The sequence below is a fragment of the Pezoporus flaviventris genome, unplaced genomic scaffold, assembly GCF_033815535.1.
Source record: "Pezoporus flaviventris isolate CSIRO_AGI_PZ_B2104156 unplaced genomic scaffold, CSIRO_AGI_Pfla_v1 ptg000036l, whole genome shotgun sequence".
Taxonomy (NCBI): domain Eukaryota; kingdom Metazoa; phylum Chordata; class Aves; order Psittaciformes; family Psittacidae; genus Pezoporus; species Pezoporus flaviventris.
The window spans coordinates 26142358-26168658 of record NW_026892584.1 but is presented as its reverse complement, the minus strand read 5'-3'; the positions used below and the strand labels follow the sequence as shown (position 1 = coordinate 26168658).

General features: G+C 41.8%; 1 protein-coding gene across 6 annotated transcripts in view; it reads right to left on the bottom strand.

Annotated features, from left to right (window-relative positions):
* Positions 1-26301, bottom strand: part of YLPM1 (YLP motif containing 1) — a 39505-nt gene extending 13204 nt beyond the window's left edge. For 4 of the 6 annotated variants that reach the window (XM_061463598.1, XM_061463600.1, XM_061463602.1 and 1 more), the window contains exons 1-12: positions 25187-26301; positions 18736-18978; positions 17613-17807; positions 15667-16406; positions 8577-10979; positions 5645-5750; positions 3344-3824; positions 2108-2200; positions 1550-1724; positions 1256-1401; positions 714-901; positions 190-252 (exon numbers count right to left, since the gene is read on the bottom strand). In XM_061463598.1, coding sequence (XP_061319582.1) covers positions 190-252; positions 714-901; positions 1256-1401; positions 1550-1724; positions 2108-2200; positions 3344-3824; positions 5645-5750; positions 8577-10979; positions 15667-16406; positions 17613-17807; positions 18736-18978; positions 25187-26230 — 5877 coding nt within the window. In that variant the 5' untranslated portion in view covers positions 26231-26301. The remainder of the gene's footprint in view (positions 1-189; positions 253-713; positions 902-1255; positions 1402-1549; positions 1725-2107; positions 2201-3343; positions 3825-5644; positions 5751-8576; positions 10980-15666; positions 16407-17612; positions 17808-18735; positions 18979-25186) is intronic. The other 2 variants (XM_061463599.1, XM_061463601.1) reach the window with 2 other exon arrangements.

Here is a 26301-nt window from a genome sequence, read left to right as displayed (position 1 = left end):
CAGCAGTTCCCTGCTCTACATTCAAAACAAGAAAAGAACAGTTTTCGCCATGCTTGCTAATAGAGGAGGGGACTCACACGCCATATTAAGACACGTGCATGTGAAATTCCAGCCAAACAGAAAGAAAACAGCAGAGGAATCACACATAAAAGACAAGCAGCACTACCCAGTGGGTGGCTGTTTACATACCCTGATGAGTTTTGCGACATGTGTCTTTCCACTGCCGGGCAACCCTCTCATTATGATTACAATCTGAAAAATAGATCATGTTAAGAAGAGAGGATACTGTGCTACACTTAACATAATGTCTTCTGCAAAATCTTCCTTCTAGAAAAATATGTGCTCTGGGCTCACACTTTTGCATACATATCTTGCCCTTCCTTATTTTATATGGTGTGTTGCAAAATCTCTGACTGTGTAAAGCCAAGTCTTTCCTCTGATACACCAAAATCCAAGTGAAGATCTCAGAAGAGTCTAAAATACATTACTGTTACTCACAAACAAGAACTTACTCTTAGCATTCCCAGGAAGTTTACATCTCCTGTGGATTCCTAACAGCTGTGCTACAACACCTAGGTATTTGCAAAAGAACCACAAGAATTTCTCAAGCTTCCTCAAATGTAAGCTTGTTCTCAACATACTACACTCATGCACATTTTATCTAAATACAGACCCAATAGGAACTGATTGCTGCTTTCAGAATGCATACTCACCCTCTCTGGCCTGCTATCCCGTCCTGGTGGCTTCAAAATATCATCTACATTTTTAGATTCTGGCTTTCTTTCCACTCGTGGAGCAGGTGGTGGCTGACGAGGTATTGATGGAGCAGAAATAGGAATCCTTTCCTCAGGATAGTTTCTACGATCACCTTCAAATTCCAGTGTTTGGACAGAAGAGTTTTCTTAGTTCAGTAAAATAAAAAAATTAAGATGTTCATACCCAGTTGAGCTGATTTAAGCAGACCTTCATTATTTTAGGATAAATTCACAGATTTGTACCCCAGATAGTTCAAATGTCTAATCTTGAGCCTATTGCAATTGAAGGCATTTTTTAGCAGAGAAGATAACTGTTGCATTCCTGATCTCACCACCACTGACAAAACTACATGACACCACCCAGATAAATCTTCCTAAATTATATATTCTGACCAAAGAAATACTGCCAGTGAACTAATCATCTCCCAATTAATCCTCACCTCTGCAAGTCTGTACTTATGCTAATATTCTAGCATGGGTTCAAGATCGAGAAACTGTACCTCCAAACACGGAAGGCCCATGATCATATGCTGGACGATCTGTCTTTCGTTCATATGGTGGTCTTTCAAAACCACCCCGCCTGGAGGAGGGATGGTCTTTCTTGTCACGGTAAGACTGAGTCCTTGAAGCTGTAGTGGGAAGGACCCTGCCAAAAGAGTATCTTGCATGTTTCTGGAATTTCTACTACAGATTCCAAAGAGAAGTGAACATGCACCTCAAATGCAAAATGGACAGCCTGATACTCAATACAGCCTGAACTGTATTCATTCCAACAGTGTTCTAAAAATATGTACCTATCATCTCGGGGATGCCGGTCTTTTTCAAATCTCTCTCGTTCATAATCCACAGAACCACGGTCCCTGTGCAATTCCCGCTCTCTCTTGAAATCCCGATGATCTGTGTTCGAATTACCTTGACGCTCAAAATAAGGTTCACGATCTCTTTCTCTGTTGTAACGACCTGGGTGCTCTGAAAGGAGAAACCCATGGAAATCCAAACTACTAAAATATACTCTATTTTTTTCATAATTTCTAAAGGAAAAGCAACAAACAAAAGTGCCAGAAAAGTCTATAGAAATATCTTATGTGAGGGCTAGAACTGAGTCACTCAGCCATTGAATCTTTTCCAAACTGTAACAGACAACTATACCATGCAATCCTATTTAAAACCACAAAATTAAGTTTTTAAAGTGGCTAGGACATTGACTACACTACTCCTCTGAAATTCTTATGGGCCTCTGAAGAAAATAAAATGGTTCTAATGTAAACAAGAGCTACTGAGTTTGAGGTATGTTTTTAGTGCCTTAAAACTTTTCTTAAGAGCTGTCTGAGAGCTAGCCAACTGCTCCATACCTTTTTGAAATGTTTGCCTCTCTGGTAGAGGTTCTGGACGCAGGGTTACCCTCTCCCCATATGGAATCTGTTCCACTTTACTGGTGGTTATATCTGATTAAAAATAATAAAATAATTAGGATCTTAAAATACCCCTCTCCCATTTCCTTGCTGTTGTCATGAAAAGCAATCAGTCAGTGGCATTAAAAGTGGCTGGAATAACTTACCAAAATTTCTGTTAATGGATAATGTCAAAATAGCTATACATGAATACACATCACTATGGCTTTGGAAGTCTGAAGTGGATTTATCTGTAACTATGTGTACCACTTCGTCTTCAGAATGGAACTTCTGCTTTTTCAGAAGAGTTCAGGTAGCGTGCACAGCCAGAAAATTATAAATATTAAAATGCTCTGAAAGTTTAAAAAACTCATGGAAGTACCGTAATGTCAAGAATAGTAACTGTGAATTCCTAACAGTGATAATTTTCTAACAGCTTTTAGTGAAACATCTACTTAATGGATTCAATATGGCTTCAATTCATGTTCTGGTACCTTAGAGAGAGAAAAAAACCTCTTCAAACAGCAATCTACAGTTTAAGAACTTTGTTAAGACATGATTCCACTCCTGTTAACTAAGAATGAGGGAAATTAATTCTATTTAAAAACTAGTGTTGAATTTTAGCTTTGATAAGCTTAGTACTAAAAATCAGAGCCCTTTGCTGTTCATGTGTTAAATGTCTGTTTAGGGTGCACACCCTTCAGAAATACCAGGACTTTCTCTCACTCCCTGTTTAGAGGGTACCTCACACAAATTAAACAGTATATAAATAATGCAAACATGAGTCACATTTTGCTTTAAGTTACTAAATCATACCAAGAGCTGTAGCAATTCAAAATACCTTCCAGAACAGTTATTTCCATACTCAGCTACAAAGGGATTAAGGGAAAGTATCAGTATCAATCTAAATATAACACATTGATGTAATTGCATCAGTTGGTGTTTATATTAGAGGCAGGCATGAACCAAATGGTGTATAGCCACATGAAATAACTCATTATTACAGCACTGAAGAAAATATTAAACTCAAGGCTGGAGGTTACAGACTCTTTAGAATTGCATTGCTTCGCATTAGATTGCAATGTATGTGGCCTACAGGTCAACTGCAGAACATCTACAGTTTGGTGTGGCACATTCCTGTAGAAAGACACTAAGAGGTCTATTAGCTCTCCACTACAATCAAACAAATACACTCACCTCGCCCATGGCCATAATCCACAGTTTGCTGAATTACAGGTGCTTTAGGAACTGGTGGAATAACTGGAGGAAGGGCCACTGGTACAGCTGACGCAACAGAGGTGTGAACAGCAGGTACTTTCACAGGCGAGGAGACAGGTGGAGGCATCATTGACTCCTGTTTACACAACTCATACTCCATATTTGCTCCTTTATCCTCATTTGTGTCCCACAGTCCATGGAAAGAATCCTCATCCCAGCGTTCCTGTTCCATAGTAGAAGGTGATGGTTTTAAAGACTGACCATGACTTGGGGTTGCAGTTGGAGTAGAAACTGGAGCATGTGGCCTTGTCATAGGTGTAGCAGGCCTTGTCAGTGGGGCACTTGGTCTTGTCACAAGGGTGGGCTGTCTGAGCAACACGGGAGGCTTTATAATTACAGCAGGAGAAGTTTTAATAGCTTGGGCTTCTATTGGTGCCTCTGAAGATAGCTGAGAGGAGACCTAGATGCAGAAAGCACTTTTAATGTAGCTCTGTAAACTAACCTTCCCTCATCCTCTGTAAGTCAGTAAGCACAATGGCAATCGGTAATCAAATCATAAGCATTTCCTAGTACCTCCATCAAGGTGCTGCAGGTAGGAGGACAGTATTTCAAGAACTGGTGGCCTGAAGTAATTTGGTGTTTGTTCACTATGTGAAGGCTTAAATATTATTTTCTCCTTCAAAATAACCTTACCAATTTAAGCTCCAGTAGGCCTATCTCTGTTTAAAAGTGTCTGCAGTTTTATTCCCAAAGACTCCTGCTGTCTGCAAAGATTCCTACTGTCTGTGGGGAGGCTGAAAAGGTCTGAATGCAGGGAGCTTGGTGAGGCACAAGAGGATTAATAAAGCCAGCTTCTTTCTGGAAGTCACTGGAAAAAAATCCCAGATAGCAGAAACACCTGGAACCCCCTTAATGAAATCAAGATCAGATCACCATAAGAAATGGGGAGGTCTTGTGCAGTGGAATAAACCAAACCAAACCCTTCATGAACGAAACATGAAACTCCACATGCTGTGTCACAAAAAGTCTTTTTAGCACCACAGCAGATGCCGAGTTACAAACAGCCTTATTAGCAACATGCAACAAAACTTTCAGAATGGTTGTAGATACAAAGCTGAACTTTGTAATAGCAGTTCAAACTCATACGAAATGTGAAGGCAGAAATTCCAAGACAGATAAGAGTTGTTTGAAGAGCTATAGGCAGATGGGTGAAGTAGTCTGAGATAGAAAATAGAGTAAAGTCACTTCCTAAAGGCATCAGCCTACCTGTACTTCCTGGTAGCAAATCTGTTCCATTATTTTACCTTATAGACACTGTAAACAAGGAAGAAGATATGGGCTAAAAGAAAACTTGCAGTGTCTCATTCACTACATAACACTTCTCTCAAGTGAGGGGGAAAACAAAGCTTGGTCTGCCTAAATGTCAGACTCAGAGGTCATAATGTCTAAATTTATTGGTATGGTACCAGCAACTCTGGAGTTAAGATGTGATGAAGAATAAAGCCAGCATCAACTCAGGTATCTCCTTCAACATACATTTAACAAAATTTTTTATTTGTTCTAGGAGAGATTTATAAACCTGAGTTAACACGAGTATAGAAGTTCATTTGATTTCTGACTGGGTATGAAATACCGAAAACCCCAAATATAAGCAGCTGAGAAGAGTTTCCAGAACCAACCAGGAGGTTAAGCAGCAGAGGAATAATTTGCATTGCAACAGGAGATGCAGTCATGGAAATATGTAAACGTAAGCTTCCATGCACCTTATATTACAAAGGGTAATGGGAATTCCCAATAAAGACAGCAAACAGAAAGCTAATGCCCACTACCCTGAAGTATCTGTTTCTGATAGACCTATCCTCAAGTTTCTCTAACTTCAAAGATGAGAGAGCTCTTACAGTAGTAAAAGCAGAGCAAGATATCAGAATTTAGGCAAGGAAAAGGAGGGTCTTCTCATGAGCCTTATGCCTGTGTTTTGGAAGAGCTCACCTCTCCTTGTACATCATCCCATAGCAATCTAGGCTGTTGAACCTCATGTGCTACTGTCCCCAGTGGGTAATGCTGAGAAGACATCATGGACTGAAAGAGTAGAAAAGGCTTTGGAAAATCTAAAGAAACTAAGAAATTGCTTTGCCTCAGCAGAAGATTGATGAGATTGTAAGGGCTGTTAGACATGCATTCCACAGAGAAGTTTGACCATTAGAGTGTAGAACTAATCTGACTTACACATTAATAGTAATTACTACCAGCATGTTATAAGTTAACATAAGATTAATTTACCTGAAAGGTACCTGGCCTTGTGCTTGTATTCTGTGATCTTGGAGAGTCCTGTGTGGAAATGTCAGGCTTAAATTCTTTCAACTTCTGTAGCTGTTCTTTTTGCTCTCTGCACATGAATTACAAGGAAGTGTTATCAGCCTGTAACTTAAATGAAAAACTGAAGAAATCAACACTCATGGTGAAACCCACATATTACATATACTAGCATCAGGGGCCAAGTCCAAAGAAGAAAAGGGCACAGCAGGTTTTACATGGTCAACACTACGATTCAGAAATCACTGTTTCATATCCACCTAATCACGGAGGCTGGGTTTAGTGTATTAGCTGCATCCTTTCCTGAGCGTAAGTTTCCTGAGACGTGCAGTTATGCTATTGTGCCTGGCCAGAACCACTCCACTTCAACAGTAAAGAGCAAAGCTGTTTTTTTAGCTTCTGCCAACACCTTCTGCAAACAAGAAGCCCGTTGGAAACGTGTGCATAGTGGCTCAGTGACTTGCTTTGGTTCACATGCTAACAGGATTGAGGCCAACAAAGTGTAACAGAGATTCCAATATTAAAAAAAAACCAACAACAAAACAGTGATTTTAACTTTAGTTTCCTTGTTAGGTATATCAAAATGCTATTTAATACACAACCAATACATAGTCTATGGACCAGCAGTGAAAACTACAACCACTGGATTACAAAGTTGCATTCAATATGGTTTCCTTTCAGTTTTTGTTTGCATGTTTTTATCTAGGTTTTTTTTTTATTGCTGGTAACTCTTTGTTCATATTAATTGTGTGTATTAAAGTAGTTCCCAAAGAACAATGAAGAATGCTATCCCTCTGTAGTAGGCACAACATCCTTACTTGCAATGCATCTGGTTCAGTGTCTAGCTCAAGGAGAACTCTGCTCATAGAAAGGGATCCCAAATGTGTTAATACAAAGAGTAAACTGAGCAATTGCTAGCACTTGGCTTCTTCACACCTGGCTTAGAAAAAAATACACCAGATGACAAATACAGAACAGTATACAGGTCAGAGTATGCTGGTTTATACTTAGTAAAAGCAAAGTCAGATGAGGGCTTTAGGAGATGAAAGCAGTTATGCATCGCACTACTGGTATAACTCCTCATAAGCAAATGATTTGTGATTCTCCTAATAGTCTCCTTAAAGTTGTTGCTACTCTTCAGACTGAGGTCATCTGCTTATTAGAACCTGATGAGAAGTACCAATGTAATTAATTTTTAGATATTCAAATAAAATAAGATACTCAAATAAAATCAGTATCAGCAGTATCATGATTCTATTTCCCCTTTTTACTGACTTAGCAACGGGTATATGTATCTACCTTCCTGGATGTTTTAGTTCCAGTGTTTCAATGCAAATTATTTACTTAGGTAGTGACTCCCAAACTATGGTCTTTAAGATAAGTCTGTAAGTCCCTAAGTCCACTGGCTTGCAGTCAAGAGCAAAACATGCTTGGCAACCTGAGGCAATGCGAAAGTCAGGAAGCTGAAAATGCTTGATCTGTTGATCCAAACTTTTGGCAATACTGCTTTATCACACAGATTTCACAGCTACTAACACCTGTTGAATTAATCTAACTAACTGCACTGAAAGACCAAATTATTCAGAATAGAAGTTCTCCCGTTTAAAAATTGTTTTCCTTGCATTTTGGCTTGCAACTAAGGCCTTCCACATGGGACAGATGCTTAGCAGCAGTTTTACGAGTGAAAAATCAGCTTCAGGAAAAGTGCAAAAAGTCTCTGCATGTTTCAACATTGTTTAATGCAAATGTAATAATGATAACCAAACATTCCTTTTAATTGCCCATTATTTTAGCATAAGATCTTGTTTATTAAATTAAAGCCCTGTCTTTACTAGGCACCAATCCTTAGCTCTCTCTCAGTAACTCATGCATAAAATGAACCATATGAACCTCTGACTCTAAAATGTTTCCTCTTTTTCCCAGAATTTCCTCTGGAAAATCTCATTCACTGAAAATAAAGAAACTATTTTTTTTGTTTGTTTTCCTATGTGTGGATTGTTTTTTTGTGTTTGTTTGATGGTTTTTGTTGTGGCTTGTTTGTGGGTTTGTTGGTTTGGTTTGTTTTTTTGTCCAAATACATTTAATGCACCTAAACCCAGGCAACAAATCATGTAAGTAACATTTGGATAGCGAGTACATGCTCCATTCATTCTGATATTACTAAATTTACTGAGCCTGGGAATGTTTCTGATTTTTAAGAGGATATTTTATTACTTATTCTGACATAAAAACACCAACTAAAGCCTTAGGGAGTCTGGTAGCTGCTTTCTAAAAGAAGGTTTTGGTGAACTCTTGCATTCATATCCTTCTGATTGTTATCACTGCTGTTATGATGATCCTCAGAACTAAGATCAACCAAACTTGATAAAACTGCTGATGATGCTGGATTTCAAATGAGGGACCATTGTAAAAAGAAAAAACTCACATATGCTTTAATTAAAAAGTAAGCAGTATCCAAAAATTAAATAGGTCCCAGTGTGTGAATTAAGAATCACATTAATGCAGATCTTGACAGATAAGTATTAAAAGCAATTACCAGTGAGCTCATCTGACAGTAATGAAAAGGTTGAAAAGCAATTATCTACAAGCTCATTTGAGGATAACAAAAAGATTTGTCAAGTGAAGGGACAGATTCTTCCCAGAAAGTAACAAGCAGGGAATGCCATACTCACAGGTAAAGGCACAACCATCTATGTAAGAAAAAAAAAAACAGTCCATCCACAAAAGCTGTGATGGAGATACTCCAAATAACTTGTTCCACATGAGCTTCTACTATCTATCACGCTGTGGTAAAAAGAAATGAAGCCATTACAGTGTAAATAAAGGAATGAATTAGGAAAGAAGCACCATCTCCACAGAATGGGATTCCCATATGAAGTGGCACAACCAGGCAACTCACCGAAGCATTTTGAGCTCTTGAGCTGCCTTCAGAATTATTTCATGCTGTCTTTGACTAAGGACCATCACTCCTCCCAAGGACTGGTCAGAGTCCAGGTTTGAATCTGCTCCCAGCATATCAGAGGAATGTGAAGGTGGAGGAAGGGATGAATCTGAGTGATCATCCAAAGACCGCAGTCTGTCTCCATCATCTGGATACCACCTATCTGACAGCCGTTCTCTCTCCCAGTCAGTCCTTTCAGGAATGTAGTCTTGCTTCTCCCGCCATGTGTCATATCTCTCCGGATATTCTCGAATCCTCAGCTCTCCCCTTTCTCGGAGGTCTCTGTCATAATGATCTCTGCTCCTATCCTCCCTCCACCTGTCTTCACGGTATCTGTCCAGGGGTGGAAGAGGTGGTAATGGTGGTAGAGGGGGGATATCCATGTCATGATTCCCCATTTCTCTGTCATCCATAGGTCTCATGTCCCAGTCTCTATCCCATTCTCTGCCTACATCTTGTTCATAAATATCTGAGGATCTTCCAGTTCTATCTAGATCTCTCTCTAGTTCCCTCTCTCTTGGCCTTTTCCAGTCATCCCACCATGAATCTCGTCTGTCACGATCGGATGATAAAGGAGGTAGTGGTGGTAGAGGAGACAGTGGAGGCAATGAGTGGTGGGACTGCAACCTGTCATCTCTATCATATGCATCTACAGAATCATCCTGATAATCAGAATTGTGATCTCTCCAGTATCGTTCTCTTTCCCAGTCATCCAATTGCTCGTGCTCCAAAGAAGGGTCATCTTGACTATCTAAAGGAAATTCCTCCTGCATTCTGTCATCTTCATGACCCCAAGAACCCCCAAGTGTCTCATCTCGATGGTATGGAGGCAGTTTGTCAGGGTCATCTCCTAGGTGAATGGGTTTACCCATATTGCCTGTTTCAGATCTTCCTGCTTCCCTCTCACGGCTACCTGCCCTCCTGACAGGACCCCTCTCGTGGCTACCTACCTGCCTGACTGGGCCCCTCTCGTGGCTACCTGCCTGCCTCATTGGAACCCTCTCTCGACTGCCCCCCCGCCTGACAGGGACCCTTTCTCTGCTACCCGCCCGCCTCATGGGCTCCCTCTCCCGGCTACCTGCCCGCCGCATGGGCTCTCTCTCCCGGCTACCTGCCCGCCTGACCAAGCCTCTCTCCCGGCTACCTGCCCGTCCCCTGTCCCGGCTGCCTGGCCGTCCAGGTAGCTCTCTGTCTCGGCTAGAGAACACCCTCTCGTGGCTATCAGACCGTCCACTCAGGCCCCTTTCTCGGCTGCCAGACTGTCCATCTGGCATCCTCTCCCTGCTGCCTGACCGCCTATCTGGCATCCTTTCCCTGCTGCCTGCCCTCCTGAACATCCCCCTGCCACGGATGGATGCTTGCCTAGCTTGCCCTCTGCCTCTGTATACATACCCTCTGCCACGGCCATCATCCATCCTGCCCATTCCCCGGCCATGGCCATCATCCATCCTGCCCATTCCCCAACCACTGTCCATCCTTCCCATCCCTCGGCCACCATCCATCCTTCCCATTCCTCGTCCACCTCGTCCACGGCCCATTCCCCAGCCACGGCCATCCCCCTGCCCTCTGCCACGGCCATCATCCAGTCTGCCCTGGCCCCTGCCTCTGTTTACTGGTCCCTTGCCTCTATCTTCATGCATAAATGGCCCTTTCCCCCGGTCTTCTGGTCCAGGTGGACCCTGGGTGCTATCTGAAGCAATCAGCTGGCCATCTGGTGAATCCAAATCTTGATTTCCTGTAACAGGAGTAACTGCACCGCCTGTTCTTGCAATACCTGATTGCAAAGCTACAGGGTTACTAGAAAGGGATGGTGATTTCTGGTTCTGAATAGGTGGAGTAGGTGCTTTGGACTCTTCTACTTGCTGGTTAGGATCATGTGAACTCCACGTCCACTTTTTAGGAGGGTCTGAAACAGTTTCTTTGACTTCAGGTTTGGATGGCTCCTGTTGAGTATTTGTCAGGTCCTCATCTGGCTCGATGGAACCTGCACTCTGTGCATCAGAAGTCGTCTGTGTTCTGCCTACAGTTTGCTGATTGCCAGCTACATCTGTAAAAGGTTCTTTGTTTTCTGACTGTGAATCTGTCTGTGACTGCTGCTGCTGCTGTCCCAGATGAGGCCTGGGCCCCATCCACCGTGAACCACCAGGTCGGGAACCATGTCCATGTGATGAATTTGTTGAAGTATAAAACTGTGCTGCTGGTCCTCGTGGGATACTCCCCCATCTACTTGAAGACTGTCCATCTGTATTCTGTCTGTCAAAACGTGACCTATATCCTTCTGAGCGCTGAGAGTCAAAACGAGGCCCCCTCTGTCTTGAGCCTTCAAATTTGTCATATCCTCTTCCTCGAGGTCCATCAAATCTATGGACAACATAATGGCAATTTTATTCAAATGGACATGTCAAATTAAAATCCCCTAAAAGAGAATTTCACACACATCCTTAAGTCACTTCTAACTGATGAATTCTAGTGTGCCTTAGGATCAGTCCCTACTGAACCAGTGCAGAAGGACAGAGACATGTTCTTCAATACAATATTGTTCACTGAAGACCAGTTTTAAGCTACTTGCAGATTAAGTAACCCTAAAAAGAAATTTGGCTTAAATCTCTCAGGACTGAAACTTGACTGACAAAGATAGCAAACTCATTTGAAAAAAGCTTTCAACTTTTGTTTAATGGAACAATCAACAATTCTTGTTAAACTTTTGTTTTGATAGTATGCAAAAAGCCTACCTACCTATGGTGATGAATGACATCTAGAAAAAACCTTTAAATACAGATCCTTTTAGAAAGGGCAACAAACTGTGATATCACCCCGTTCCATGAAAGATAATATGCCTAAACAAATTATATTCTTATTGCATCACTTTTAAAATTCCTTTTGAGAACACCTACAACTGTTATTGCTTGAATATTGGGAAACAGGTCAGGCAAACTAATGAAGAACAATTCATGCAATCGTATTTAGCAAGGTTGATCTAGTAAAAAAGAACAATCTTTAAGCATATGCTCAAATACTAACATACATGATAGATCAGAACTAATCAAATTACACAAAATAGGAACCCCTGTCTGAAGTCAGGTTGCTTGGATAATTGAGATTCATAGTTCTGTCTCACTGGTTGGGGTCAGGGAGACCAAAACATGACTGGAGCTGGACTTTGCAAGGGTGGTGAGAAGGGCTTCTATAAGTACATCAGCCAGAAAATGAAGGTCAAAGAAAGCATGCCTCACCCTCGATGAACACGACTGGCAAACTGGTAACAACGGACAAGAAGGCTGAGGTATTCAACCACTTTTTTTTGCCTCAGTCTTCACCGGCAACCTCTCCTCCCCTTCCTCATGAATGGATGGACCACAAGACAGGGACTGGGGGAGCAAAGTCCCTCTCACTGAAAGTGAAGATCAGGTCTGTGACCATCTGAGGAATCTGAACATGCATATGTCCACAGGATCTGAGGGGATGCATACTAGAGACCTGAGGGAATTGGCTGATGTAGTAGCCAAGCTGCTCACCACGATACCTGAAAAGTCATGGCACTCAGTAAAATCCCCAGTCAATGACTGGAAAAGGGGAAATATTGCACCCATTTTTAAAAATGGAAAAAAGAAAGACCTGAGGAACTACTGACCTGTCAGTCTCACCTCTACGTCTGGGAAGATCCTCACAGAAGCTAAGCTAAGGGACACAGAGGACAGAGAGGTGATCTGAGAAAACCAGCATGGCTTCATGAAGGGGAAGTCCTGCCTGGCCAACCTAGTGGCCTTCCATGATGGCATGATTACATCAGTGGACAAGGGAAGAGTTACGGATGTCATCTATCTGAACTTCTGTAAAGCCCTGGATATGGTCCACCATAACATCCTTCTCTTTAAATTGGAAAGATATGGATTTGATAGATAGGACTGTTTGGTGGATAAGAAATTGGCTGAATGGTTGCATCCACAGGGTAGCAGTGGATGCAATGTCCAGATGGAGATTGGTGACAAGTAGTATTCCTTCAGGGTCTGTATTAGGACCAGTACTGTTCAATAAATTCATTGATTACATGAGTGGATTGAGTGCACCCTCAGAAAGTTTGCCAATGACACCAAGCTGAGTGGTGCAGCTGACATACCTGAAGGATGGGATGCCACCCAGAAAGACCTGGACAGGCTCAAGAAGTAAGCCTATGTGTAACTCATGAGGTACAACAAGTCCAAGTGCAAGGCAAGGCCAAGTCCTGCACCTGGGTTGGGGCAACTCCTGGATCAATACAAGCTGGGGGGATGAAGGAATTGAAAGCAGCCCTGCAGAGAAGGATTTGGGGGGTGCTGGTGGATGAAAAGAGGGACATGAGCTAGCAGTGTGCGCTCATAACCCAGAAAGCCAATCCCTATCATGGGCTACATCAGAAGAAGCATGAACAGCAAGCCAAGGGAGGCGATTCTCCCCCTCTACCCTGTTCTGGCAAGACCTCACCTGGAGTACCGTATCCAGATCTGGAGTCCTCAGTACAGGAAAGATACGGACCTGTTTTAGCAGGTCCAGAGGAGGGCCACGAAGATGACAAGATGGATGGAGCAACTCTCCTATGAGAAGAGGCTGAGAGAGTTGGGATCGGTCAGTCTGGAGAAGAGAAAGCCCTGGAGAAACGTTGTTGCAGCTTTTCAATACTTAAAGCATGGGGAGCTACAAGAAAGCTAGGAACAGACTTCTTAGTATGTCTTCCTGAGATAGTTTAAAACCATTAGCCCTTGTCCTAAAAGAGGAGATTCATACTAGATAAAAGGAAGAAATTTTTTACTATCAGGGTGGTAAAATGCTGGACCAGATTGCCCAGAGAGGTGGTAGATGTGCCACCCCTGGAAACGGTCAAGTCAGGTTGGGGCTCTGAGCAACCTCATCCAGATGAAGATGTCCCCGCTCACTGCAAGGAGGGGTTAGACTAGATGACCTTTGAAAGACCCTTCCATCTCAAACTATTCTATCATTCTATGGATGTTCACTACCACTTATTTAGCAACAGTGGTTGACTTGTTGCAGAATGTACTGTTTCAATAAGCAATTTACAAAACAGGATCATTTATACAACCTCAAATAATTTTAATAATCCTGATAAGTTATCACAGCAAACTCCCTTTTTGTGGGGTGGGAGCATGTCAAGATGAACAGGAAGAAAATAAAAAAAAGAAGAAATTACCAAGGGCAGTGGCAAGAATACTTACACTGGAAGGATCAACCTTTACAGGGAAGGTATAGCTAGAAGGTTGTGTGTAAAACACACTTCATCCCCAAAACTCTGAAAATTAGTTTAAGCCAGTTCTTTGGAATTTCTTGAGAAAAGTTAATTGCTGAAAAGAGGTAAAGGATGTGTGTGTCTTTTTATAGGTCTAGTCATTACCTGGTACTTTTTAGCTGGGATGGCAGCATGTAACATACATTTTTACCTTATCCCAAATTCATTAAAAATTTATTAGGATTCTCTGTTCTACTAACTACACTAAGAGACTGCAAACAGATTTTTGGGAAATCCTTGATAAAACCCTAGAACAGTCATGCAATCACAATATAGGAATGCACAAAGGTTACAGTTTTAATGAAATACCGTTAAGTACCAGAGCTCTTGTACATGCACTCTGTAATTTTTTTTTTATTATCCATAGCCTATCATTGCACACCACTAAGTAAGGCACATAAAAGACATCCAATTAATCTTGAAAGCAGTCTGATCAGAACTTTACATCCATCCATTCTCCAGGACCAGAAACAACACTTAACCCCCCCCAAAATATTAGAAGGTAGAAAATTATTCAAAGTTTTATATATATATATATAAATAAATTACATTACTAGAAGTTAATGAATAATAATTCATGAATGATCACTTTGGAAGCAAAGAGAAGGGAAATAAAGATGAAGGTATGATTGTAAAGATTAGTAGAGCATACAAGGATAGAAACAATTGAAAAGAACAACACTGATTCAGTAAGCATCACATCAACTTGTCTTGAACTAATGACGAGATTGAACAGATGTTTTTGCAACCTGATATGATATCAAGTATGAAAGAAAAACATTCCAAAACCAAGAACCTGGATTAAACTATATAGCAGGCATCAAACCATAAAACACCTGCAGAACACTGGCTTTCAGAGTAGCTTTACATTAAGGCAACAGGCCATCCATCTGATAAAATGCAGACTTAATTTAGAACAAACTGAATCTTACCAAAAGATAAAGACAGCAACCTTCAAAACCAAGACCATCATGATGTAATGCAAAATTAAAACTGGCAAAGAATCCTAATGGTAGGATCTTAAGGCTCAAATCTTTACCTCTTTCCCTCTCTCTTGTTTATAGTTTTTTGAATGAAAAGTAATGCTACATGTGTAGAAACCCACTGATTTGCACTAAAGACCTCTCTTATCAAACAGCCTATGGAAAAGTGCACTAAATAGGACAATCATATAGCTGCAGAATTCTCACACTAGAAGTTAATGTACTAATGAACAACTTTGAATTTTCATTTCTTTCTGCAATAAATGTTGGTTTACAAACAGTATTTTTTTATTGTTTCTAAAATATAAGTAGCATCTTAATTCCCAGTAATTAGCTATGTTAGTACATTCAACTGAATATATGTATGAATACTTTCCTGAATCCCTTTTGTAAGGCCTACATTAAAGTGCTACCATATAAAAACAATTCTTTAACAGTTTTGCTTTAGATTTTCCTAAACTGTGTTCCAAATATCACAGATAAAATGCTGGAAACTTAGATCACTTTTCATTTGGGATCATTCTTTCAAGTGTGAGTTATCACACCTTCTATTACTAGAAAAAAGTATTCTGCTCCAGATAATGTTCAAGTGAAAGGCATCAGTCCTTGCTTTAATAAGATAAATACAGAGCATGGTGTGTATGCATTAAAGAACAAAACCTCCACCAACCAACCACACTTCATAAAACCTCAGGGAGTTGAGAGTAAGATATATGCTTCATTTTTTAACATATCACTGAATGTCTGGTAGCCTGGAACACGTATAAGTCAACAAAACCACCCTTACCTAGGGCCTCTGGGGCCTTCAAAACGTGCTGATCTGGGAGGATCTGGAAGCAATCCACCTGATCTCACAGGTTTATCCTGCATGGTAGGTGCATGCGTTGAAGACGCTGAAGTGGCTTTTGGTTCCCCACATCCTTGCTCAGATGAAATAGAAACAGTTTGTTTACTAAGATGAGGTTGAGGCTTTCCGTGGTCTGAAGAGCCAAAGGATGAACTTACTTGAGAATGATAAGGTGAATAGACAGTTGAACTAGCCATTTTTGATGCATAGGTACCCGGGGTGGGAAGCAGAGCTGGCCTTGGTGTCTCAGTGGATTGACTGCTTTGAGAACTGGATCCAGAAGGGACAGCGGAATTAGATAACTGAGAAACAGAAGAGAGAGGTGGGGGGACCAGTGGAGGCGTAGTTGAAGGTAAAGTTGGAGGCATAATAGGAATGCCACCTTGACTGGTTTGTGAATATGGAACAAATGGAGGCGGCAGTGAAACATTTGCTGGATACTGATTCTTCAGATTTTGAAGTGAGCTCACTTTCTCTTGCAGATGGGACTGAGTGACCTTCATCTGTTCATCCCATGCCTTCCACTGTTTCTCATATTCTTGAAGCTGGTCTTTGTGAGGGTAGGTTTGAAGTTGATGCTGCCACTGTTGGTTCATTGATCGCTCCCAATCTTTATGAAGCTGCTGGAACTGTTTTTGCTGTGCCTCATAATGTCGCAGCTGCATATCCACTGACATTGTCTGCAACAGCAAGAAAAGAATAGCTTCAAAATACCATCTTAGTTATTTTCAGAGCCACATACTTCAGTATCATTTGTAATCACAATTTCTGACCTGGGCAGAAGCTTGAAAAAGAACTAGACTGAAACAAAAGCGAACACCAGCTGTGATGTCTAATGTCATTGTGACCATTTATACATTTTATGACTAGAGGACATTTATACACAGAAGGCACTTTTTGTTTTTTTTAAACAGGACAGCTGAAGAAAGCTATAATCAAAACGTTCCAAGCTCTATTATTACTGGATGCTAACAACGGCTAAAGCACAAATCAATCTTCACACTTTCAGTATACACAGTATGTGGCTATTTCTCAAGATTTCAGTTTCTGCTATTGATCCCCTCATAGTTGCTTCCACTGTATTTTTCCCTAAGCCTTTGCCAGATGTTCTTATTTGCACAATGAAGCTTCTTTCAATGAGGTACCATCTTTCACTATGTTTAGATACAGGTCCTAATATCTACAGCTTAATCTTGTCTGAGATTTTTAAGGTTCACACTTAATAGTTTTTTTTGTTTTTAAACAAGCAGATGCTTTTTTAAGCAGATGTTTTAGCAGATGCTACAAAGAAATGCTTAATGTACAAACTCTGCTAACCCAGGAAAAGCTGACTCAATTCTCTAATACAGTAACCAACTTCTAGTTACAAGCTTAAAGTTGCAACACTGATATAATGATATACATAATGTGAGATAGTGATTTCCTTAATTACTTTAACTGCGTATTTTTGGCATCTAAGTTTACTCCATCATATTTATTTTTGTACTGCACAGTGTTGTAAAAGAGAAGTACTTCATGCAGTCGTCTGTTTACCTTTCCTTTCTTCTGGACTGTTTCTCCAGCAGTAAAACATTCAGAACTAAGTAAATTCAATACCGTGTTCAGCTTTGCTCCTGTATCACCCAGTATGTCAGAAAAACCTTATGACAAATGTAAAGCCTTGTATTTCTCGTCCTACTGAAACTTCATTTCCATCTGCTAATTACTTTTTCATTCTGAAGCCAACCGACAGTAGGAAAAGGGGATACAGACTTCTATCCAAGCAGCAAAAGTAGCTAGACAAATGAGCCAACCATGACAAATTGTTCAAATATTTGTTTCCCAGCAGACCACAAGTACTAGGTTACCCAGGAAGTATACTAAACACCATCTCCTTAGTGTTTCACCTGTAAGTGTGGAGGCTGTTGCATGATTTGTTGATACTGCTGTACCATCTGCTGCAGCTGGGCATGCTTCTGCATTATTCTTTGATATTGAAATCCAACCCGCTGATGTGGCTGCTGCTGCCATTGAGCTGCTGCTGCTTGCAACTGCTGCAATCTCAAATCTTCCTCAGGGTCATCGGGAGGTTCAATATTGAGCTATGGAAAAAGACAAATGCTATAAGTAAAGGAAAGCTCCTTCTGTCAGAAGAAAAGCACACTTGGTCACTACCCAGTTTACAAGAACTTTCTCAGTATTCGTTATTTTATCACTCTGTATTTCAGAGTTTTAGCCACCCACAGCTTCTAGAAGGCTGATTTTTATTTTATTTATTCTTAATGTGATTAATCTAAAGGTTAGGTTGATGGCAATTAGGGTATTAATTCTTACAGAAACTACCTACAGGAAAGTGATTAACGCAGATCTGTTATTTGTTGCTCACAACAAATACAATGAGACAACAGTGCTTTTTCATGATGAAGTAAAGTAACTCTGAGTGCATTATTTTTGCCACTTGGTAGGAACCCACACACTGTAAGTTAAAGAAGAGCACATGCTGCAGGGTCATCTATTACCCTACAATAATCTGTTCAAAACATCAATTATGACTTACATTCATTCTGTAGTAACTGTTATTAGGCATGCTGACAAAAATATTCTGCACATAGTTCTTAGCTTTCAGACAAACTATAACACATAGAGAGGAGGAGAGTCAGAATTGACTAACTGCCAGAAAGGAATTAAGAAACAGTGTCTTAAAGATAGCATTCGTCACTTACTGAGTACTTGATTTTGCACTTAGGTATCACAAAGTGTTTCTCACAAAGATGAGGACACTGGTAAGGTGTCAGTGAGTCAAGCTTGGACTTGCTCGCTGCATGTGTGGGTGACTATGTAAGTCTACATACAAGGCATGTATTTTTACTTTTTAAAATTGATGCAGCCTTAGCAAATGTTCTCTTAAGATTGCTGTACCATATTTAATTATTGTTACATAGTATACATAAGAATTTTATGGTATTATTTTCCTATTTCTTTATCCCATCTAGCACAACAAATGGAGCGGCATCACTTTACAAAGTCTACCTGAGTTTCAGTGGATGTAAGAGAAGACTCATCTTCTTTGGAAGCTGGAGGCAGGGATTCATTAAGCGGAGAAGGTTCAGACTGCTGAGTTGAAGCACTCATTTTCCCTTCTTCAGACTTTGCTCTCTGCTCAGATGCATCCTTCCCTACTGGACCTTTCATTTGCTGCTGTCCCTGAGCATGGGCCTTTGCCCTTTGCTGCAGGCTAAGCAAGTGCTGCTGGTACCAGTATTGCTGCTGTTCCTACAATAGACAGAAAATTTCTAAAATGGCTTTTGGGGAAAAACCATGAAAATTAATTCATGATAGTCAATAGAATTATACTCTAGAAAAGTTTTAGAATATGCTTTGAAGGAAAATTCACTTCATCATCAACAGTATTACAATGGATGTCAGGAGACTGACTCAGAATTCAGAAACCACTATGTAAGGCATAGTATCCACAGGACAATTTACTTCCTACCTCAAAGTGCTTACAGCTAAGGAGAACAATAATGAAAAGCAGAAAGGTGGCCAATAATAAGTCAAATTATTGACATGTGGTAAGTACCATACTTACTATTTTTAGTGCTTTTTACTCCTAACAACAGGAGTGTTATATTATTAATATATAACTCCTACAACAATACATTAATAATTAATAATAGGATAACTCATATATTAATTAATGATATCTATTATATTAATATGATAGTGTATTACTGCATTAATATAATTTCTATATTAACTAATATAGGAGTTATTATCTCGTTAACAATAATAGGTACTTATTATAAAACTAATAGATAAAATTAAGGGAAAACGTAGGGCAAGTATGAATAAGGAAGCAATAAAAAGGAGGAAATGTACAAGAAAAATGAAGAGGACCAAGAGAAAACACAGACATCAAGCAGAGTGACAACTACTGCTGAGAAATGATGGCAGAGACATTTGAATAAAGACCATGGAAAGGAGAAAGAACAACCAGAACCAGCATATAGTAAGAATTATTTATCATCTGGATTCCCATTAATTTTGATTCCTTCAGTAGCTGAAGAGGTAAATAGATATGACTGCACCCAAAAAATTATCCATTTAAGAAGTGATTGAGCTTTCAGTTTTAAATATTTCAGGCTAGAATGTGGCCAGATGACAGTAGCTTCAAAGTAATGTAAGCTGCCAGCAATAGAAAGAACAAAAGACTAAAGTATTTCAACATATATAACAGAAGACTAAAGGTAAGTATTTCAACACTTAACTGGTTGTGTATCTTAGAGAACTGAATAGGAACCAACAGTTCTGTATCTCTTCCAATACAAGAAATATCAGGCATCAAATTGGACTAGCCTTGTGCTAGGAGAGTCCCTGCCGCAGACCACTGCAGGGGCTAAAACTTTGTGGATCCCAGACACACCTCCATAAACTCCTAGAAGAAAAATCTACAGATTTTAAAAATAATGATACCAGCTGCAGCTAAGGGAGCTCCTATATTTTAGGGAAGTAAGTTTTTCTCTTAGCATCTGCTTTTAGTCACTGTCAAAGACAGAATGACAAAATACTGTACTTCTGGTCTGACCTAGTATAACCATTTCTCTCATGCCAACCCCACTAGCTCTGAGAATCTGTAACTGCTCTACAACTTTCATATCCTCTGTTCTTCACTTCCATCCAAGAAAACACACCTATATAAAGCCCACTCAGAACACAAAAGAATCCAAAATATGCAGGTATTTTAAAACAGAAGTGTGACAACACCACAGTAGTAGGTGCTGTCTGACAAGATTTCTCAAAACTGAAGCACTCTGCCTATCTTAAAACAGGTTTAAAAGAAGCACAACCTTCCTCCAAAAGCCTACCTCACTGTGGTCGTGCACCCTCCCACCCAACCCCTCCGGTCCCATTCGATGGGCTGCTCCACAGTCTCAGGAATTCCCATCAGGCCTTGGCCTTTGTGTAATGAGTTTGGTGGTGAAGTGTCTCTTAACTACACCAGAAACTCTTGCATGGCTAAGAAGGGAGGCACTGATCATTCCCTGGGACTCCTGTTTCCTGGCTAAGGTGGGAAACAAGATCATGGATAATGAGTCATCCTCTGACAGCTTTACAACGCTCCTTCCCTGATTACAGGCTGAATGGAATGGTACCACTGCTCCTGGATTTCTGCTTCTAGTAACTTCCAACTTGACTGTGGCCAGGATGCAAATTTACTAAGGATTAAAGACAATCATCCTGTGACACTATAAATAGTGGTCCTAAGTGAGGCCCTGTGAGCAATCCTGCTGAGTGCGATGTCCCTCAGAGGTTGCAGACTCTAAGTTTGCGATTATCAGAAGTCAAAAGACAGAACCTGGGCTGAAGGCCCCCACTCCTTGAGACTCAACCCTCACCCACTGAGAAATGCTAATACATTAGATGTGAACATTTCACTGACTCAAGGAGGATTTTAACAGGTATACCTTTATATGTCTCTACATATGCACGTGCATATATGTGTGTATAGATTGTTATGCAGATTGTAGTAAATTCCATTGACTCACTTTATAACATCCACCTTATAACTGCAAACTGCTGCTAAACAACACTTGTAACCCTTTAGATGTATACTATTGACTAAGTCTGAGACTAAGACTAGATCCAGCTGTACCTAAACTCCATTAGGAGTTTATAAAGGAAGGGGGTCTATTCTGAACCTCATGACTCAACGGGAGTTTGATCTCTACGCAAATCTTTCTAGCTTGACTCTACTTTGGGTTTCCTTTATATATTCCATTAGACACAAACCACTGACCAAGCCCGAGACTAAGACTAGATACAACCGCATGTAAGCTCCATCTGGAGTTCTGAAAGCAAGGTGGTCTATTCTTAACCTCATGACACCATGGAAGGGTCTCCCTTACCCTTAGTTCTTTCAGTCTCTATCAATCATCTTTAGCTCAATTTTACCTCATCTTTCCTTTGTATGCTTCATCCATATAATAAGTAAAACAGTGAAACTTGCCACTGAACTCTGTTAAGTTGTGCCTTTACAAATCATTTTAAAAATGCTCTTGTCAAGTACCTTTTATGGTCATTCATTGAGTGACCCTAGACAACTCATTTCACAATACATGCTCAAGTGTGTAGCAATGTTTTGTATTGGTAGCAATCTATCAGACACAATTAAACATGGAGCTGTATTTAAAAAAAATACTTCTGCAAACCTGTAACTTGGAGATGAGGTCAATGAAAGGAGAAGCCATGCTTCTTGGGCATTATGTTGATCCTGCAATAACTCTTGCCAAGAACCTTTAACAAGAATCTGACTCAGAAAAGACGTCATGGCTTTGGGTGGAAGATGCGCACACACACTCCAGCATGGACAGTCTCAGAAACCTTCAACAACATGCTATAGTAATTGTAACTTCCAACCCCAGGGAGGAGCAGACATCCCCAGCTATGCAAAAGCTTAATCAATTATTCCAGGGATTATAAGGTGACTTACCATGACAGTGCTGGATGCTATGCTTGGTGAGCTCTGCTCTGCTGCCACAAAACTGCTGCCTCCATGGATCTATGTTGTTACCTCCTCATTCTACCAATTGGACAAAGGGCTAAAACTCATAATATGACCAGAAGTTCACACACAGAGCTATGGTAATACCCTGTCACTCTTTTTTTTTTTTTTTTTTCTTTTTTTGCAGCAGAAGAAGTCAGTGACACAGGTATTTGTGGGTTCTATATGAAAAGCATGAGAAAGTGGAAAGGTAGATTTCTGAGCGCAGTCAGAGCACAACAGATGTGTTACTGTAGAAAATTCCTGATGGCAAAAAGTTCAGTTATTTGAGTGCTCATCTCCTCACAATGACTGTCATACTTTAAGTTCAGTTACAATCCTTAAGTCCAAGGAACACGCCAGCGTCAACATATGCCTTTTTTCCACCTTTGGCTGACCAAAAGACTCAGCCTGTTACGTAGTACAGGGAATACTGAAACCAGCACCATAAGCTCCTGACCACAGGACATATCACCAAAAATGTTACTGTCCAGCCAATGACACAAGACTACTTCAAAATGAATTTAGGTGACCCTACACAGTAACATAATGCCTATTTTGGTTCTTTTTTTGTAAAGTTAGAAGAATTCTTTAGGACCCTATATAAAACAAAGGGGGATTTTAAAGACTGAATTAGTCTGCTAAATGTGAAATGATAAAGCAAAGGTAGCTTTAACAGATGTAGACAAGTGCATATTTAAGGGTACAAGTCCACTCATACATACTTTTTTATGTCAATAAAAATTGCAGCATATGGTACCCAAATATCAGATGAAGCATTATTTAAACACTACAGGTATTTTAACAGGACTTGACAGAAGATGCCTCTGATAGTATAAAAACACAAGAATCCAGCAATTTAATCCAACTGTACAGCCATATATGATGCTACTACACTATATTTGTTATATTATCAAGGCAAAGAGCGGTATGCTATTTTTAGACAGGAAAGGGAAACAATAAAACACGAACTCAAGGCAAATTGCATAGTATTTTCTGTTAAGAGAAAAACACTGATCTATTTGGCTGCAACCACTGTTACTGTGGGCTGAGAAGAGAAAGAATTGTTTTCAATTAGCAGTTTAAACAAAGGTGTAATAGGATCTTATAAATGACAAATTACAGTATTTCTCTACTTGGCTTTTAATATCATTAGCAAGAAAGCATCACTATGCTTTGTTTTTCCTATTCCTATTGTGTAAGGACTTGTTGCGCCAAATCCTGTCCCACGTTACAGCCTAAAATAGCCAAAATGGTATCAGTTATAACAAATTTCTGACCAGCAATGTACCAGATTCCTTTTGAATTAATGCTGAATTGTGCATGAGAGTAAACATACTACTCAAGACACAAGCAGTTGTATAAACACTCATAAACCAGACCACGGAAACTTCAGCAGTGTTTTGCTTCTTTATGTGTGTACCACAATACTACATTACTTATGACTTTTGGAAAGAAAGAGAGTGGCTGAGGAACAATTCAATGACATGAATGAAACTTCAGGCTACATAAGGCGAGAGGAGTTACAGTTCACTGCTCAATCTTGAGTTCAGTAATTTAAGAAGTCAGCCAGCAGCCTTAGTACCGAATGAACATCTCTTTCTACAACTTGACTTTTTATGGTTTTGGCATTAAAAAATTTAATAAGTCCCACCCCATCACTATAAGAGATCAACTAGCACTGTACAAAACCTTTGTAAGATTAAATTAATGAACTGAAAGCATTACTTTGTTAGGCAGTGATCAGTTACATAGTGCTAACTTAAAAAATCCCAAACCTATTCAGGTACTGGCATGAAGCTTTAATGGAAACAATTAAAAAGGTGTCCCAATAACTAAGAAATGTAAAGTGTCAGTGACTTCAACATAACAAAAAGGGATTTCTGCAAACTTAGTTTCAAATCAGATCAATTTGCCAAAAAATAGAGGTCTTTAAATCAAGTCAACTTGAAGCATGCACTTCAGCTTTGTTCTTGCAGCTGGATCTCTACAAGCTGATCCTAAAATCATGCAAGACTCAATGAATCTCAGCGACCTGTACATGTAGCTAAGGGTCATTTTGTGCATGCTTAAGCAACGTGATTGTCCCTATCTTAATGCATATAAATGGTCACATCACATTCACCGGCACTGCTTGCATTTAGGAAGTGAAGCATGGTAACATTTTGCAGGCATTTTGGCTCTAGTGTACATGTAAGAAGCACACAGCATTAGCAACAAGAATATTCTTCACCTCAAAAAAATTTCAGACCATCTTCCTCCAACGTCCCATACAATTTCATACTGGAAGATCGAGCACGTGTAGGACAAAACGTGTAAGGGGCAACTATGTACTATGACAGAAAAACTTTTGCAGCTTTAACTGCATGTGGAAAGGTTACAATAGTCACAATTCTGCACTGATCAGACAGACAACTGAAAGACAACCCCACGAGAAAACTAAATGAAGAAATCACTGACAAGAGACACTGATCCTGCAACATGCCATAAGCAGACTGCTGCATCTCGCAATGGGCTAGATGAAGTCAACAGAGGTTTGATGCAGGTCATCTACAGGCTGTGCTTTGGAAAACAATTCTCCAGGGACCAATAAACTACCCAAGAAAACTGAATTCAGCCAGGAGTCAGACTTTTCCCTTCTTTTCTAGGGAAAAGACCTTTCCCTAGACTCATTTGCTCTTGAAGAATGATGGTTTCTTACATCCAAACCACCACCACCGGATTAAGAAGCATTTACAGAGCACCTGATGTGCCATTCCCGGAGTTCCAAGGGTAGCATTCAAGCCTTTCAAGTATTACGCAAATACTTTATTAACTGCCCTTACTCGGACACATTTGCAGCACTCTGTACCCGCCAGCGATTAATAGGACCGCTGCCCTGCCGACTCCCCGCTGCAAGCCGGGGCCGCAAGGGCGAGCGCGGCGGGGGTGATGCCTTACCTGGGGAGTCATGGTGGAGGGATCCGGCTGCTCGGTGCCACCGGTCTCCTTGGCGGCGGCCGGCGCTGCCTCCGGCTGGGCGGGAGCGGGCAGAGGCAGGGACGTCTGGGGTGGGGGGAAATGGGCCGGCGGTGGCTTGGCCGGCGGAGGGATGGAGGGGACCTGGCCGGACTGCCCCGTCTGAGATGGGGAGGCCTGGGAGGGGAGCAGGTAGGGCTGGGGGTGCGCCATGTATCCCTGGGAGGGAGGCGGCAGGTAGGGCTGAGAGGCGGAGGACGGCGGGGGCTCCAGGTAGGAAGGAGGGGGCTCGGAGAAGGAGGGGGGCGGCTGGGAGGCCTGCGCCCGGGACAGGTAGGGCTGGAGCGGCGGGGACTGGGCCGGGGGTAGCTGTGCGGGGGGCAGGTACGGCTCCGCCTGAGGGTGCGGCAGGTAGGTCTGGGCGGGGGGCAGGTAGGCCTGGGCGGTGGGCTGTGGGGACTGAGGCGGCGAGGACAGCTCCATGTCCATGGGCACCGGCGAGGAGGGCACTGGCTCGCCCCAGTCGCCGTGCCCGCCCGGCGCTTCCTGGACATCGCGCTCCCGGCCGGCAGCGGGCGGCTTGCGAGTCGACGGCGGCGGGTCGCGGTGGGCGAACTGCTTCTGGTAGCTGCGGACCGGAGGTGGCACGGGCGGCGGCGGCTGCTGCCAGTCGCTGAAGGAGCCGGGCAGCGGCGGCGGCGGCAGCCCCGGAGGGGGCGGCCCCGGCGGCGGCGGCGGCCCCAGCAGCACGGACTGCAGCTGCTTCTGGTGCATCTGCTGAAGCTGCTGCAGCTGCGCCAGGTGCTGCTCCTGCAGGCTCAGGAACCCCGAGGTACCGGCGGGCGGAGGCGGAGGGGCGGCGGCGGCAGGCGCGGGGCCCGGCGGCGGGTAGCTGGGCAGCGGCATCGGTGGGACGGTGGGAGGCGGCACGCTGGGAGGAGGGATGGGCAGCGGCGGGGGCGGGATGGAGGTAGGCGGCGGCGGGTAATGCCCCGCCGCCCCGTACAAGCCCCAGGCCGGGTACATGGCGGGGCCGCGGCGGAGGGACCGGAGCGCGGCGCTTCCACAGGCCGCGGCGGCGGCGGCGCGTGCAGCCC